The sequence below is a fragment of the Triturus cristatus genome, chromosome 1_2, assembly GCF_964204655.1.
Source record: "Triturus cristatus chromosome 1_2, aTriCri1.1, whole genome shotgun sequence".
NCBI classification, from domain to species: domain Eukaryota; kingdom Metazoa; phylum Chordata; class Amphibia; order Caudata; family Salamandridae; genus Triturus; species Triturus cristatus.
Genome location: NC_140580.1, coordinates 707,624,865 through 707,640,810, shown reverse-complemented (window position 1 = coordinate 707,640,810; position 15,946 = coordinate 707,624,865). Strand labels below are relative to the sequence as shown.

Here is a 15,946-nt window from a genome sequence, read left to right as displayed (position 1 = left end):
GTTACGAGCTACTTGTTGGAGAAGCCTGAACTAGACCTAACACATACCCCTTTCTAACACTACTTTACCCACCCAAAGCGTTTCCCACATGAGCAACAAAGCGTGAACTATTTATATGGCAATAGAAAAGGTAAACATTTCACATGCAGATGAAACACAGTTCAACCGGTCACATATTCATTCCTTGGTAGCCTATTCCAGGCTTGGCAGCGAGGTATTGCCTGCTTACCAATTTCATATACTTATTCTACCTTGTACACACACCTCCAAGTGCTTTACACGGCATCATTGAAACTCTGCTCTTGCTCGACTCCCTGAAATGATCCAAAACTACCACATCATCCCGCCATCTTGAGCAATGTACGAGGTAAACAGAACCTACATTCTCCTTAGGGGACCATACCACGTTTTTAATCCTCACTACATCACCTACACCCACTTTTACACCAACACATCTGTTTTCTATGTACTTGTGTACTTGCCTTGCACTTGTGACTCACGTTACTCACTCCTCCCAAACACTCTCATCAATCATCTTCTTCTGCATTCACTCTTTATTGAACAAGGTGCCTACCACTCTTCCTCTTAAAAACTCTAAGTGCTTCGCATCAGTGCTCAAATGGAGAGCACACACTCCCCAAAACATGCTTTCCATCAATTCTTTCCAGTATGTTTAATTGACTAGGACTCATTTCTGATGAACCTGGATTACTTTGTTGATGCAGTTGACCACTCCATTACCCCTAGAATGATAAAAGGAAATTATTGCATATTTAATGCCAGTTGATTAGGGAACAATTGCATATCTTCAGAAATAAGCTTGGAGCCATTGTCAGTCACCAGTTCTTCAGGATTACCCGCATGTGCCAGCACATCTCTCATAAAGTCAATTATCCCCTCAGAACTCAAATAGTTGACAAAGCCCACTTCCAGCCACTAGGAATAGTAATCAACCATGACTACAGCATGCTTATGCTCTTCACCTAACACACTGAAAGATTTGGGCACATCCAAAGCCAGCTTGTTCCAAGCATGACTGTAAACCACCACGGTTTTGACAAAATGATAGGCGATCTGCGAATTCGACTAACAGCGCATGCCGTGCATTCTCTCTCTTTCCAAACCTGGTCACCATAAAACCTCACCTATACTTCTCTTCATTGCTCCCATTTCAATATGCCCATCATCAGCCAACAGCAACACCTGTTTTCACATCCTCTCTGCAAATCATGCCTTCACACAATATCATCCTATCCTCGTCAGCAGTAAAATGAAGTGCACCACAAAACAGAAGGTAAAGGTAAGAGTCCTTAATGGGAACATAAGTCTAGAGGTTCACAGGGATCACCAACCAGGCAGCTTCTGCCACTTCCAGAACTTCCCTGCTGTTACATTCCAGATCCCAAGACACATCAGGTCATTCCAGAATGCTGAAAATGCAATGCATAAAGCAACTAGACCCAACAACCAATCATATTTAAAGTTTATGAGTGTGTTTTTTGTTTACTACAGACTCTTACTAACACCGGCTACTTTAAGTAAAAGATTTTCAACTATACCAGATACCTGTTGGACATGTTCGTCCTCAAATGCTGATCAATTTCATATGTTATTTTCTTGTCCATATGTATATACCTTCTGGAAACAAGTATGGTCCCAAATCAATCTAAGTTTTGATACCAAATTTTCTTTTTCCTTTATTCATGTTTTCTTAGGTAGTGTTTCATCCATTTGGGAAAATGTTACACTTAATGTCAAAATTATTGATTTATTGTTAGCGATTGCTTTCAACAAATTACCATTAATTGGAAAGATTCCACAAAAATTTCTTATAGGGCCTGGTGGTATGCTGTTTGCCATAACCATAGGTTGGACACTGCCTTTGTCTATCCTATACATATGGCAACAAAACGTTTGGACTTGTGGTCACCCGTCACAATATATATTGATGCAAGCGCCAAACGATGTTCTCAGCTACAACCATCTCAGCAGCAAGTTCTTAAACTACCTTGATTCCCCTAAATGTTCTTAAAACTTTTGTATTCTAATGGCTTTTATGTATCATTTATCTCACTTTGCTTTTTCTATTTTTTATTAATAAGTCTGATTCATGTACCTTCAATGTAGCAGACTTATAGTGTATTGATGTGAGTTTAACAATATGTACTATACACAGACACCCTTTTTCTTTTCAATAAAGACTTCTTTGAACTTAAATGAAGAAACATGCTATGTTTGAAGACAAAAAATGTTTACTTGAGTACCAGGTGAGCTATATACACTTTACCTGCAAGGACACCTGCCATGGCCATGAGTACGGCCGCGCTTCATTGCCAGACACGATCCGCCCAGCAGTGTTGGGCTGGAAGTATGTTATTCCACAGTCCGCTGGCCAGTCTGCAAAGAGAGAGAGAACTTCCAGTCAGCCAGCCCACTGTTCTTACAGGCATTGATTTTTGTATGAATGCAGCCTTAAAATAGAAAAGAATGTCTACTTCGCACCCTTTTACAGCACCATGTCTGCCATTTCGCTTGCTAATGTGTATTAGATTTTCTTACTTTATAAAGCACTGTCCTGAATAAACTTTGAAAAAAAGACAAAAAAAACCAAAAACAGTGTCCTGGGCAGTGCTCAGTTTGCTACAAAAAAAAAGCGCAGGTGGCTATTGATTTTCTCAGGAGGCCCCTGCCAACGTTGCTGAAGCCTAGGTTGCCAAACACGAAAGACTGCCTAGTTCTGATTGCGCTTCATGCTTCTTTCTTATACAACCCCACATGTTCTGTCTTTATGTCACTCTTGAAACTCAATTTTTCGTGTCTGCTTCCCCAATCTGTCAGTGTTTTTAGGTCTCGCTGAGCCCAGCGCATGCGCTGGCTCGGAGAGACATTTTGTATGTGGGATTTTCAAAGTGCTGCTGGCTGGCCTAGCGCTTGCGTTCACGCGATCGTGCACGCGCGCAGCCGGCCGCCAGCAGCACTTTGAAAACTGTGCTTTAGCGCGTCATCGCGATCACTTTCTCTTTCAGAGCGATCGCGATGACTTTCGCTTTTACAGCCGCACGGCGTTACTTTTACTGCTGCGCGGCCAATGCTTGTTTAAAAGATGAAGTGTGACCCTCAAACTCTTGACCTGTGGGACAGTGCACTGTAGGCCGGCAGCTCCAGGCTCAAGCGGCCTCTCACACATTCCCCCCATCCGTCGTCTCTTATGCACCCTGTACTGTTGACTTCAAGATTGAAACACGCTGGCATTATACATTGCTATACTCAGGCATTTAAACGGTTACTCTAATACAAGATCCCTTTCTAGTTTTTAAAATGCACAGAAGTGAAACAATTAAATGGCGAGTAATGGACGCGTGTAAAACCGTTATAAAACGTGGAAACGTTGTCTTGTGTCCATATCTAATATATGAGTGCTTAAGGCAGCAGCAAAAAGCATTCAGAGTAAACTCTGATCCTGCAAGTTTTTTTTAGTCATGACCTGTATGCCAAGTTCTTGCAGCTCTTTTTCAAGCAACAACATATTAATTGTATCCCCCCTCTACTTCTATAATTACAGATATTCCATTCGCCCTGTGAATACGGGCAAACTAAAGCCGCCCTTTGGTCTATCGTGCAGTTTTATATGCCGTCACATCATGAGAAGTGTTCTTTTCACCACGGAAGATGACACACTGCTGTTCTGCCGCCGCCCGAGTTGAATGTGAGGGCCGCGGGCGTCGAGCCCCAGTCATCAGAGCAAGAGGTGTTGAAGCCACTGCCAGATTGTAGTACCGTCTTACTGCACCTACCACACTTCCTCTTCCCCAACTTATGTAGCGGTCATGCAACGTTATATATAGCGGTTGGTCAGGGCACGTCATAAGATTCCGTGTTTATAACATGATGTACAGGTGGGTGACAGTAAACAACATATCCCGGTGGGCGGAAGCGCGCGCTGCTGAACTGTGTATACTAATTCTGGCAGGGTTCACTCAGCGTTCCATCCTTCGGAGTAATTTCCTCATCCAGGGACAGGAGTGAAGTGAAAGTATTGGGGAGGGCGCTACTAGGCTTGCTTATGTATGCACTTGGAGACTACATCTTATGGACACCCTTCTATGTAGAGTGGCCGTATGTCTAGCTGACACAAGACATGGTGATGTGCAGACAGCTACAGAAATCTGTTAGAAAAGCCAGCTTTCTAGATACAAGTTGCCCTTCATTATTCACTGATGTCTGTTCACAGTACACACCGATCTCGATGCGCAAAGTGGCTTGAAAGAGCACGATCAAATGAGAAAGAAACTAAGTGTATATTTAAAGATTACTACTCACTTCCGCTTACATTACTCCCACAGTCGTATACAATTAGTTTGTCAGCACTCTTTTCATATCGTGGGCCTGATTAATCCCGTTCTTCTCATCAGGTGGCGGCGAATTTTAAGCTATATCGCCTCCCAACGAAGTTTTTTCTAACTTTTATATTGTCCTCTGTTTATTTTTCAGCAACATTCAATTTCTTCCGAAACCAAACCAGGATTATCGGCAATCGCCTGGGACGTTCCTTTGTCACCAACATGCCGAGCTGCATCTCTGGCGCTGGGTACACGGCCACCTCCGTGCTGGTCGCCGTCTCCACCATCGCCATGCCAGGTATGGATTCAAGGCCGCCCATTTTGCTTTGCATTCCCTTTAGTCATCCAATCGCTTTTTTCTGCAAACATGCGACCTGCAGCTGCAAGTGGGATATGTACGATCGCCAAAATGACGGTACCCTTTGGCTAGTACGCAACTTTACCCCCTCTCCGCTGTTGCATATCTGTCCAGGGTTTCAACTCTTCTTCAACTCTTCTTCTCCAACGCTTCTCTTATGTGTTTTATGGGCAGTGCTTTCCTTCCTTGATATTCATTGATCGCAGTGACAAGCATATCCTAATTCTGGCCTGCTACTAGCTCTGCTGTGCAGCACTGCACATCCTGAGGGTTACTGCTCTTTGCGCGTCGCGCACACACACCGTACTCACTGTAATACAGCCTGACTCTGTTGCTCCTCTTTCAGGTGTGACGGATACAGAGGCCATCAAATCCCTCATGGTCGTCTCTAAGGCGACCACTTGCTGTTCGGGTTTACCTACCCTGGGTAAGTGGAGAGAGCTCTTGAGTGTTCAATCAGAGCAGTCTGGGGGAGGATTCACCTTGCCCTGTTCGCATGGCTGGGAATCGTTGATGTGGTCAACTGTTCACAAATGAGTGCTTGAAGGGTGTACAGGGGACTAAACACAACCTCTAGTTCAATATGAAAGAAGCAAATATTTAAGGAGGATTCCAGAGCTCCTCTCTAGCTTGTAAAATCATCCCCTCTTGTTAGGTCTTGCCTAGCACAAGAAATAGTGAGACATGTACATCTGTATTGGGCGGGGTGAGGGTTAAGGACGGTCTCTCGTGTAACACTTTCATTACAAGCTCAGAAGTTCAAAGGTCAGGTACTTAAATGATGGCAGATAGAGTCCAGCATTCCCTAGGATTCGTATCATGTAGACATTACATATTCTTTTCCGTTACTGGCACACTGAATGACCTTTGAGCAGTGATGTTATTAGTTGTACAGTGCCCTCGTGGTGTTCCCTAAGAGGTCTGGCTGAAATAAACAAGCAATGCAATAGGTCTTGCACTTGCGAGAGTTTAAGCCATTGGCATTGTAAATGACAATGCCTTTTATTTATTCTTTACAAACCAAAACAAAAATAAAAGGCATTATCATTTACAATGCCAATAGCTCAAATTCGCGCAAATGCGAGACCTATTGCATTGCAAATGCTTGTTCTCTTTCTCTTTCTCTTACACCTCTCTTACACATTCTCTGCCTTTCTGTCTTGCTCTGGGCCAAAATGTGATGATGAAAAGTAAGGCCTAGTCCCCGAAAATGAGTGTCGATGACCACCGCCAACAACTCCAGTACCAAATTTAGCAATGGTCCTCTGTTTGTTAATCTTTTATCATGTGAAAGTAGGAACTGGGCCTCTTGCCTCTTTTCAGATTGAACCCTACCTGACAGTAAGGCTGTGTGGTTGCGAAAGACCTATTGGTCACACGACACAAGCTTACCTAGAAATATATTCCGCCCATTCCTTACCATTGGCTTTGCCTTTTGTCACATTTGCTTGCTTTCTATTCTCTGCCTTTATTTGTTTTTGCACATCCAGCTTGTGTTTTCCCCTCTCATGGAGAATAGCCTCTTTATCATCTCTCTGTTTGGCAACTTTTACTCTTCTACATGTGCTCGCTCTCCAGGAACTATTTTTGTTTTGGTGAAGCACTCCTTTAGACTGCATGTCATTTATCGGTGTCTCCAATGTAGGCTTCTCTTCAACTCCCACATTCTCCATGTCATTCTCTCCCCTGGGTGCTTCTACACTCCCTCATGTTGCTTTAAACCTTTCCCCAACATGCCCCCACCTGCGCTCACAAAAAAAACCACTTTCACGTATTTATTTTTTTTTTTTTATTTTATAATCCAACATGGATCGCAATAATCGGGAGCCAGCAGTCGGAGTTGGGAAGGTCAAACAAAAAATAAAAAGAAATGAAAAAAGATCTGAAATACGTGAAAATAACATCATGGAATGTCAATGGTTTACGTACAAAAGGTAGGAGGAGGAGAATATTAGAGTATTTGAAGACAATAGATAGTGAGATTATAATACTCCGAGAGACTCACCTGTTAAAAAAAGAATGGGAGGAGATTATAAAAAAACTACACTGGGTTGATACATATATATGCACAAATCAAGAGTGTGTTACTAAGGGGGTTGCCATTTTATTCAAAAAGTCACTAAAAGCAAGGGTGGAGCTAGCGGAAACTGACCCAAAGGGTAGATGGGCAGTAGCCAAAGTAAGGATATTTAGCGACATTTTCATGGTCGCAGGATACTACGGCCCAAATATAGACGATCCAGCTCCCCTACAATCCTTATATACACAATTACTCTCAGCAACTACCCCAATAATTTTAGGAGGGGATTTTAATATTATTATTAACCCTAAGGTGGACCGGCTTCCTCGAGGTAGACAAACTAGCCTGCCAAAAATGAGGGACTGGTTAGGATTATGCATGAAGGATCTAAGTCTAGCTGATATATGGAAGAAGAAGGGTGATAAGCAACACAGTTTTACATTCAAAAATAAAAAATTGGGCATACAATCAAGGATTGACTATTTACTGGTTGACCAGGGTCTAGTTGATAGAACATTGAAGGTGGTACATATCCCAGCACATCTTTCGGACCATTCAGCTGTCCAGATTACAATACAACTGAGGGATAGTTCCCTAAGCATGAGGTGGACAGTAGATCGTACCATCTTCTCAGATCCTGAGATTATTAAACAGCTTAAGCAAGAAACTGACTCATACTTTGAAAATAACAAGGAGGGCGTTTCAGTTCAGATCACATGGGACGCATATAAAGCAGTAATTAGGGGGAAAATCCTTAACTTGGCTGCATATAAATCTAAGGGGGTTAGACAGAGGATCTGTAATTTAGAAACGAACATCAAAACCCTTGATTTACAGCTTTTAGCCGAAACAATTCCCTCCAACAGAGAGCGTTTGGAGGAGGATAGACTAAAACAAAAAGGATATCTAACAGAAATATTGGAAGAAACATTAAGAGAAAAAAGGGAGTTTAGTAAACTGGCTCATTATGAATATGGGGAAGGATGTGGAAAAATGCTAGCATGGAAAACCAAGACTGATCAATCTAGGAATAAAATAGCTAGCATTGACCCTCGTAATGCCAGTAGTCCCAGCTCAGGAGAAGCTGTAATAAGACAGAAGTTTACAGCCTTCTTTGCAGATCTTTATACGGAAGATTGTAACCCTAAAAAAGATGAAATAAATCTATTTTTGGACGCCCAGAATCTTCCAGCCTTAACTAGTGAGGGGGGAAAAGAACTAAACGCAAAAATAACAAAAGAGGAAGTGGAGGAAGCCATAAAAAATCTTAAGAGTGGCAAAGCTGCTGGTCCGGATGCCCGTCCAAATGAGTTCTTCAAAAAATTGAAAGAATCATTACTTACCCCTTTAACAGCCCTCCTGAATAAAATTTTTTGGGAAAAAGGTGATCTTCCAGATTCATGGAATGACGCTACAATTTCCATTCTTTTAAAACCTGGTAAAAGTCCCAGAAAATGCGAATCATACCGCCCAATTTCCATTCTGAATTGCGACTATAAAATCTATACGCAAATTATGGCGAAAAGACTGGGGAAAATAGCAGGTTCATTGATCCACATCGACCAAAAAGGCTTCGTGGCAGGAAGACACCTACAAGATCTAACACATGAGCTAATCGGGACTATCGACCTAGCAATTAATGAAAATCTTCCCCTATCCATAATTACTATCGATGCGGCCAAAGCATTCGATAGAGTTAACTGGGACTATCTAAATTAAGTACTGAAAAAATGTAATTTGGGGGAAAACTTTCAGAATATGGTGTGTAAGATCTATAGTTCTCCTAGGGCAAACATTTTAATAAATGGTAACCTCACAGAAAACATCCAAATAAAGAGAGGAACAAGACAGGGGTGCCCTCTTTCCCCCCTTCTCTTCAATTTATATATTGAACCTGTGGCAGAAAGTCTTAGAAACCACCCGTTAATATCCTCCTTTTCTTACCAAGGCTGGGATAAAAAGATTGCCCTTTATGCAGATGATCTTATGATTTTTACCAAGGACCTCAGTAAGTCACTTAATGCAATAGAAGAGTCTCTCCACAACTTTGGGAACATTTCAGGGTACCAAATTAATCAATCCAAAACCGAGACTATGAGCTGGAATGATCTTACAGCTAGCCCTTATGATAAGGATTAAATAAGGTATCTAGGGATAGATCTTGTTAAGGACCTGGATAAAGTAGCTCAAACTGATCTTCATAGAATTGAAGGGGAGGTAAAAAAGTTGCTAAAAGTATGGGGAGGTCTACCTTTGACGTTATTGGGAAAGTCCAATATAGTAAAAATGTCTATCATCCCAAAATGTACCTTTGCTTTTAGCGCTATTCCGTTGGAATTTAAAGAGAGACAATTAAAAAAATCCAAGGGGAACTTACAAGTTTTATATGGTCATCAAAAGGATCTCGAATTGCATGGAGCAAAATAAGAAGGAGAAAAGAGCAAGGGGGAATTGCCAGTCCCAACCTCATGGAGTATTGCAGAGCCTTCCAATTTAAAGCTAGCAGAACATTATTAAACACGTATGACAATTATCCACTATATCTTCAAGCAATGACCAAAAAAAACAGTCACTTCTTATATAAATTTGGTCATCCGAAGTACTTTAAAAAAGTGAAACTAAAGACGCTGAAATCTGCCTCAAAATTGTGGTATCATATAAGGTGCATTCTGGATATTCCTTATTATAGTGATTTGGCTCCGATATGGGATTCGCCGGGCACACCAGAGTGCCTTAAAGATAAACTCGCACTCCCCCTCAAAACGGCCATAATAGAAAACTGGGGACAACTGCTGCCACAAAACAAAATAATTGATTGGGAATTATTATCCTTAATAACTAATGCATCATTAGCCAAATTTAAATACTATCAACTCTCGAGCCGGGCAAAATCATTAAAAGAAACCAGAAAAGGAAACCTAACTTTAGAGACTGACATGCTAAAAGTAGAACCCTTTCATAAGGAGATTTCCCATTGGTATTGGGCCCTTATTGCAGCAGGCGAGGTAAACTTCCAGATTCCAGATAAGACGTGGGGGAAAGAACTGCCGACGCTGGATGTCCACAACTTATGGCAAGTATCTATGAATAAATGCTGGTCAATTGTAACATCTGCCGCTTTAAAGAGGAACCATCTATTCACTGTCCATAGAACCTACTGGACCCCGAAAAGACTATCCAAATGTAATGGGGCCTCAGTGAAGAGTTGCCCAAAGTGTGGACTCCACAAAGCTGATGATCTACACATGTTTCGGCAGTGTCCCCTCTTGGATGGTTTCTGGAAGGATGTGGGTAAGACGCTAAATGAAGTACTAGGAAGACATCTAAATGTAAGTATTGACTTGGTCATTTTTGGGATAATGGATTCCAATGTTTCAGAAAGGTTTTCCAACTCACAAGAAAATTTACTATTTTTTTTATATTACTGGCTAGAAGAGACATCTGTATGAAATGGGTAAGTCCAGTCCCTCCCCTTCATGGAGAATGGCTGGCTTCAATATTAAAAATTTACAAATTGGATAAGAGGAAATTGCCTAGTAAAAAGTATACATTTTGGGAGATATGGGAAAACTACCAAATAAATTAATATTGTTTAAGCATTTGGTAAATCAAAAAAGAATGGTCGGTATAACTCTCTTTCAGTCCAATGATTATGCGATAGCAATAAGAAATCTATTGAAGGTTTGTTAGAGTAGCCAGGATGGCTAGCTCAATCCTACTTCGATAACACCTTCAGAAAAGTACTGGAAATAAGGCGTGTCTGTCTTTCTTAAAATCGCAGTGAAACTGCCTAAACTCAGATCCAAAGGCAGAGACGGATCAGGACCTAAGAAGAAATGGGCCCCCGACAACTCCTTACTAATATTATTGCTAAATGAGGACAAAAAAAAACCAAAAAAAAAAACATGGATCGCAATAAAAAGAAAAATAAACTGCGGTATCACATGCTTTATTTTGTTCTCTTTTAGTGATTTATACGCCTGTCATATAAATTATTCTTCATTTAATCCATAGTTTTTCATTTTACTGGATCTTTTGCAGAGCATTTTCCACTCTAGCTCGCTCTACCCTGTGTAAACTTCCACTCAGTACTGAGATTCTTTATTAATATCTCTGTATACAAAACTGTCTCTCTTGCTCCAAATATTCAGGAGTCTCATCACTTCCCAGATTCCTCCTCTTCACCCTTGTCGGAAGAATTTTCCTGGCCTAAGCCCTTTTGTGCCTGTAGCCTGTCTTGGATCACATGAGTGGGTGTAGCTGACAGTTAGATGTTGTGAATTCCTCCCAGACAGTCACACAATATAGGAATTAGTTGTGCCTGGATGGGCCATCTGCTGGCAGGATGGGGAAGCGGAGCTGAGTACAACCCCACTTACAGCAGAATAGCCTGTGTGCTGCCTACACACAAAGGACCTAATGTCACTTCAGCTAGCTTGGAGCCAGGACAGAGGAGGTAGGGAATTCCATGCACTTCAAAGCCACTGTCTTGAAGCTTCCCTGACCTTACAGAACAAGGGCACCAAGATACAAAAGTAGGACCTCAGACACCAACTCTTCAGTACAGTTCTGGACCTGTGGAAACTCTGCCATGAAGAATGACTGCTGTGCTTCTACAAGGGTTGACTCTCTGCTGGACTGCTGCTCTAAAGGAACAGCTGCTCTGCTGTGCTAATGTGCTGCCTGCTGCCCTTTTGTCTGGGGAAGAAGACCTGGACCTGCAACTTCATCTTGAACCCAGGACCCCAGAGTTACTTAAAGGGCAAATCCGTTGGCCTCCTGATCTGAGCCTTAACACAAAAGGCTCCCCAACAGCTCCTGAACGCAGTTGCAGCAAGTTCCTGACCCCAAAGTGGTGCCTCTCAGGTCCTGGACCCTTCGTGTGGCTCACATACTCTTCAATTCAAGCTTTTGGGCTCTTCGTGAACGACAATGGGCCAGTTCGCACCAAGACCATTCGGTCGCACTGAATTTGAGTGCAAGTCGCCGTCAGCCCATCTCTTCACACAGCAAGCATCGATCGCCTGTGTAGGGCCACCACCACATAGCACCAGCCCATCCACCTGTGACACCCAGCCAACTATTCGCCCCACGCCGACCACCGCCCATGATGCTCTCCTTGCCCCCCATGACCCTCTCCAATGCCAACAGGACTCTTGGTACTATATTTGACTAATCTGATACTGTATCTGACCCACGCTACATCACTGTCGGGCTGAACTTTTGACTTTGACCCTGTCCAGCGCGACCAGATAGCAGCTGTTGGACACTTTACGCTTTTAGAAACTATTTTACAGTTCTATAAAAAGTCATAACTCCGGTTCTACTGATTGGATTTTTTGTCGTTTTGGTCTTGGTCTTGTTTTATTTATTGACTTAACCTCTATTTTTGTAACCTGGAGTGGGATCTTTTTGTGTGGTGTTTTCACTGTTATATGTTTTGAAGTGTTGTATAGATGCTTTACACATAGCCTATAATTTATGCCTGATTGCTCTGAGCCAAGCTACCAGGGGGTGAGCACAAGTTATTTTGAGGTTTGCTTGTGCCTTACCCAGACTAGTATTGTGGTTGCTGCTTGCCCAGGGCGCCCACCCCAGTCAACCAGTACCCAATTTCTACCAATGTTTAATTACCTTGCCCCCAGTTAGCCTATGTTAACTTACTTAGTAATAGGGATACCAAGGGCCTGTAAGTTAAAGGTTCTCTCATGGACTGCAGCACTAATTGTATGACCACAAGTGTGAGAAAGCAAAAGCATGACTCTCAGCCTGCCACTGCTAGCTGGAAGAGCAGTTTTAACCTGCTAACTCAACTTTGCCATTTCAAGCCATTGCAAATCCAAGCCTTCCTTTTTAATGTTTGTAAGTCATCCCTAAAGCTGCCCTACTGAACCCTAAAGGCAGGGTGCATTATAGTAAAAGGTTCGACCTGTAGTTTCATTTTTAAAGGTCCTAACAGTAAAATACCCACATTGTTGTTTTTACTGTTGAAATGCTAGTAACTCCATTGGCAAGTGCATAGTTACATGCTGACATTTCAGCCATGCTAACTTCTGAATGGGACAACTAAGACTGGTACTGCAAATTATCAAAAGAACCAGTGCATTAAATCCAATTTAATGGCTAAATCAAATGTAATGCCACTAGTGTGCAAAGTGCAACTTAAGTAAGTTGCTACTTTGTTGCTCAAGGTTGCCAGTGCTGGTTTATGGTTCAACACAAAGCCTGTCTTTCCAAGACACAGGAGAACGGAAGACCAGAGGCAACTTGTTTTTGCTGGGCTTTATCTGGACTTCGGGGGACATCTACCTCTGTGGCCAAAGTCACCCCACCATGTTCGTGGACCAAGGGGTGACTCCAGGAAGATCCTCGTCACCAGAACGACAACCACAGCATCCTTGAGCATCTTCATCATCCTGAATCCTTTGCATCAGGACCACTCTATTGAAGTCAGTGGCAGGTTGCCATTAACGCATGAACTGGAATCGAGACTGCATTCTCTGGAATGTAACTGTTCTTGGGACTTTGTTAGTTCCCCTGAGCTGCTGCTTGCTGGAATTGGTCACCTAAAGTACCTGGAAGTGACCACATACAACACTGTCAAAGTTTGGGTAGAGTTTCCAAAACAATTCTAAGTCCCGTTTTTGAGTAATTAACATTGTTTGTTTGCAGTTCAGTAAAAAGCTGTGATTTCTTATTTCTTCAAGCAGTTATATCTCCAGAATCCTGTGGTGGATCTTGTTTGTTTTTGGGTCTATAAATTCATACAAACACAGTCTATTTTTATAAATTGATGTCAGATTTCGTGAGAGTCGTGTTTCTTTCTTATTCAATTGTTTTTGTTGTTGTTGAATACTGTACACTTGCTCCCTGAGTGCTAGAAAGGCCCGGCTACCCAGGGCTGAGCTAAGGTTTGACAAACTAGTCTGACTGGATCCAAGACAGAGTTGTGGGTTTATTACACGGTGATGTCTCGCAACCACACCCTATAATAAACCACATTTCCTCACACTAATCGGCACCCAAAGAGCATATCCTGTGCTATCCTTATCACCACTTTAGGGGAGCAACAAATGCAACATCAATGCATCATAACATTAATGTGATTACAATTGCATCAATTTTTTGATTTGCCTTTATTATTCAAATTGGTTATGGTAGTAATAGTTGTAGTAGCAGTGGTATTATTATTTACATTTGTGATTCTTTTTTATTTACCGATCTAACTCTGATTGGTAAATAAAAAGAAAAAAGTGCCAGTGTCATTTTGAAGGTGATGAGAAATCTTATGCTATTTTCTCAGAAGACCAAAAAACACATGACTTGGGGCACGCAATGTTTGGCCCCTACCCTAGTACCCCGAGTCGTGCTGTAAAGCAGCAGCCCGGTGATTTGTTCTCGTGAACATTTCACAAAGTAATACCTGGCAAATATTGCAGGGGGATTGTTTTCAGTGGGGAAATGCTGAGGACTTTCTGTGATATCTCAATTCAATTCAATTCAAAAGACTTTATTCGGTATGTTAAAAAACAACCTCAAAAGCCGTCACTGTAAAACAATCAAGCATAATTAAAATTAGGAAATAAAAACAACAACAGTGACAGTTGATTATAATCAAAGATGTCTCTACCAGAGGTACCTGCCTAAAATTACTAAAGGGCTGCCTACCAGTCTCCATAGGATTCATAACAGCATCAAGGAGCGATACTTTGCATATGTTAATTGCTTTCGAGATAAAAAGTGCAACATTATGGCATACCCTAGAGTCCTTCAACTCAAGCATATATTTCAAAGCAACAATATTGTGAGAAGTTGGCCTGGCATATGCTGTCTCCTAGTTATAGGGACACCTTGCACCAGTCCAATTCGACTCTTATTGATGATAGGTTTAAGACAACCTTTAAAGAAAGCTATCCCAGTGGTAGCTGTGGAGAGCAGCCTTCAGGCTAAGTCTTGAAGGAGTGTTAAGCTTATTGTTTTACCATAATAACCTCTTGAATAACCAAATGAAAGAGTAGCCCACACAGGTATATGTATAAAATATATGTATTTATTATAGACAGAATCCCACAGTCTCTTTATGAAGCTGTGGCAAAGTTACAATTCAAACAAGCATTTATAAACACAATAAATAGCACAGGAATCACAGGGCCCCGGGGGGGGGGACTAAACCATATATCAAAAAAGTGGTATAAGAACCACGACAATTCTACAGACAATGCCTAGGGCATTTAGGATCGCTGGCCCCTTAAGAATCCACCCCAGGTTATGAGGAAGGGGACCCATGGGAGGCGCGTGCAGTAGAAATAGCTGCTATCGGGATCTCTATTATAGTCTATGGAGAATGTTGCGGTTGAAATTACACAGATTAAAGTCACTTCTAGCAGGAGTACAAAGTTAAAACTTTAGACTTAAGATTTTGAGGAGCCCACTACCACGAGAGTACCGAGGTACCACTGTTACCTGCCCCAGGGAAGCCGGGTGCATAGGTCGTTTTCGATGTCGGGTCGCGGGCTGATTTTCTATAGGAAAATGTTCAAAAGTGCTGCTAGCCAAAAGCGTCGATGATGCTGTGAAGATCAAGGATATGAAGATTGTAGAGAAGAACCTGAAAGCAGAGGGGACAGAGTCTGGGTCACGGCAAAGTGACCAGGAGGCTCAAAGCAAAGAGCCCTTCGATGTCGGATGCTTCAGGTGGAAAGTGGTGTAGCTTGGATCTGCAGCCACGAGCTCCGGGAGGCTTCAAGGAAGGCCAGCTTCTGGAGGGCAACTGTCCCACGTCAGATGAGGGTCGCTGTGGTGTTAGTGTCTGGATTGGATCCACTAAGCCTTGGCAACCACAACCCACGCAAGATGAACAAATCTGCTACAGTGCAGACCCACGAGGTCTGGGAGAGGTCTCCTTCGGGGAGACTGTAGAGCAGGCCTGGAACAACCAGGGGAACTCTTGATTGTTGAAATGGACCTCCGCTAGGGCCCACAAGTCGAGAGACAAGGGACCGTGGGAAGGCGGCAATTTGGAGTGCGTAAAAGGTCACCCACGGGCCACCGGAGGGGGCTAGGGCGCTGGTCTTTGGCACAATTGCTGTAGAGTAGTTGGCTCGTAAACGGGCCAAAGCACAATTTCCCCACTGGTCAGGGTCGTGTGCTACGCAAGAGGTGGCCGGTGTCCTGGGGTATTGGGGATCTCGGCACCCACTCGGTCCACGGTGCCCAAACTCGTTGAGC

The 15,946-nt window shown here is 42.6% G+C and overlaps 1 protein-coding gene across 1 annotated transcript in view; it reads right to left on the bottom strand.

The window, feature by feature from the left end:
* Positions 1 to 15,946, bottom strand: part of LOC146867871 (elastase-1-like) — a 75,271-nt gene that overhangs the window by 25,840 nt on the left and 33,485 nt on the right. The window contains exon 2 of the mRNA XM_085608584.1: positions 2,288 to 2,397. Coding sequence (XP_085464710.1) covers positions 2,288 to 2,397 — 110 coding nt within the window. The remainder of the gene's footprint in view (positions 1 to 2,287; positions 2,398 to 15,946) is intronic.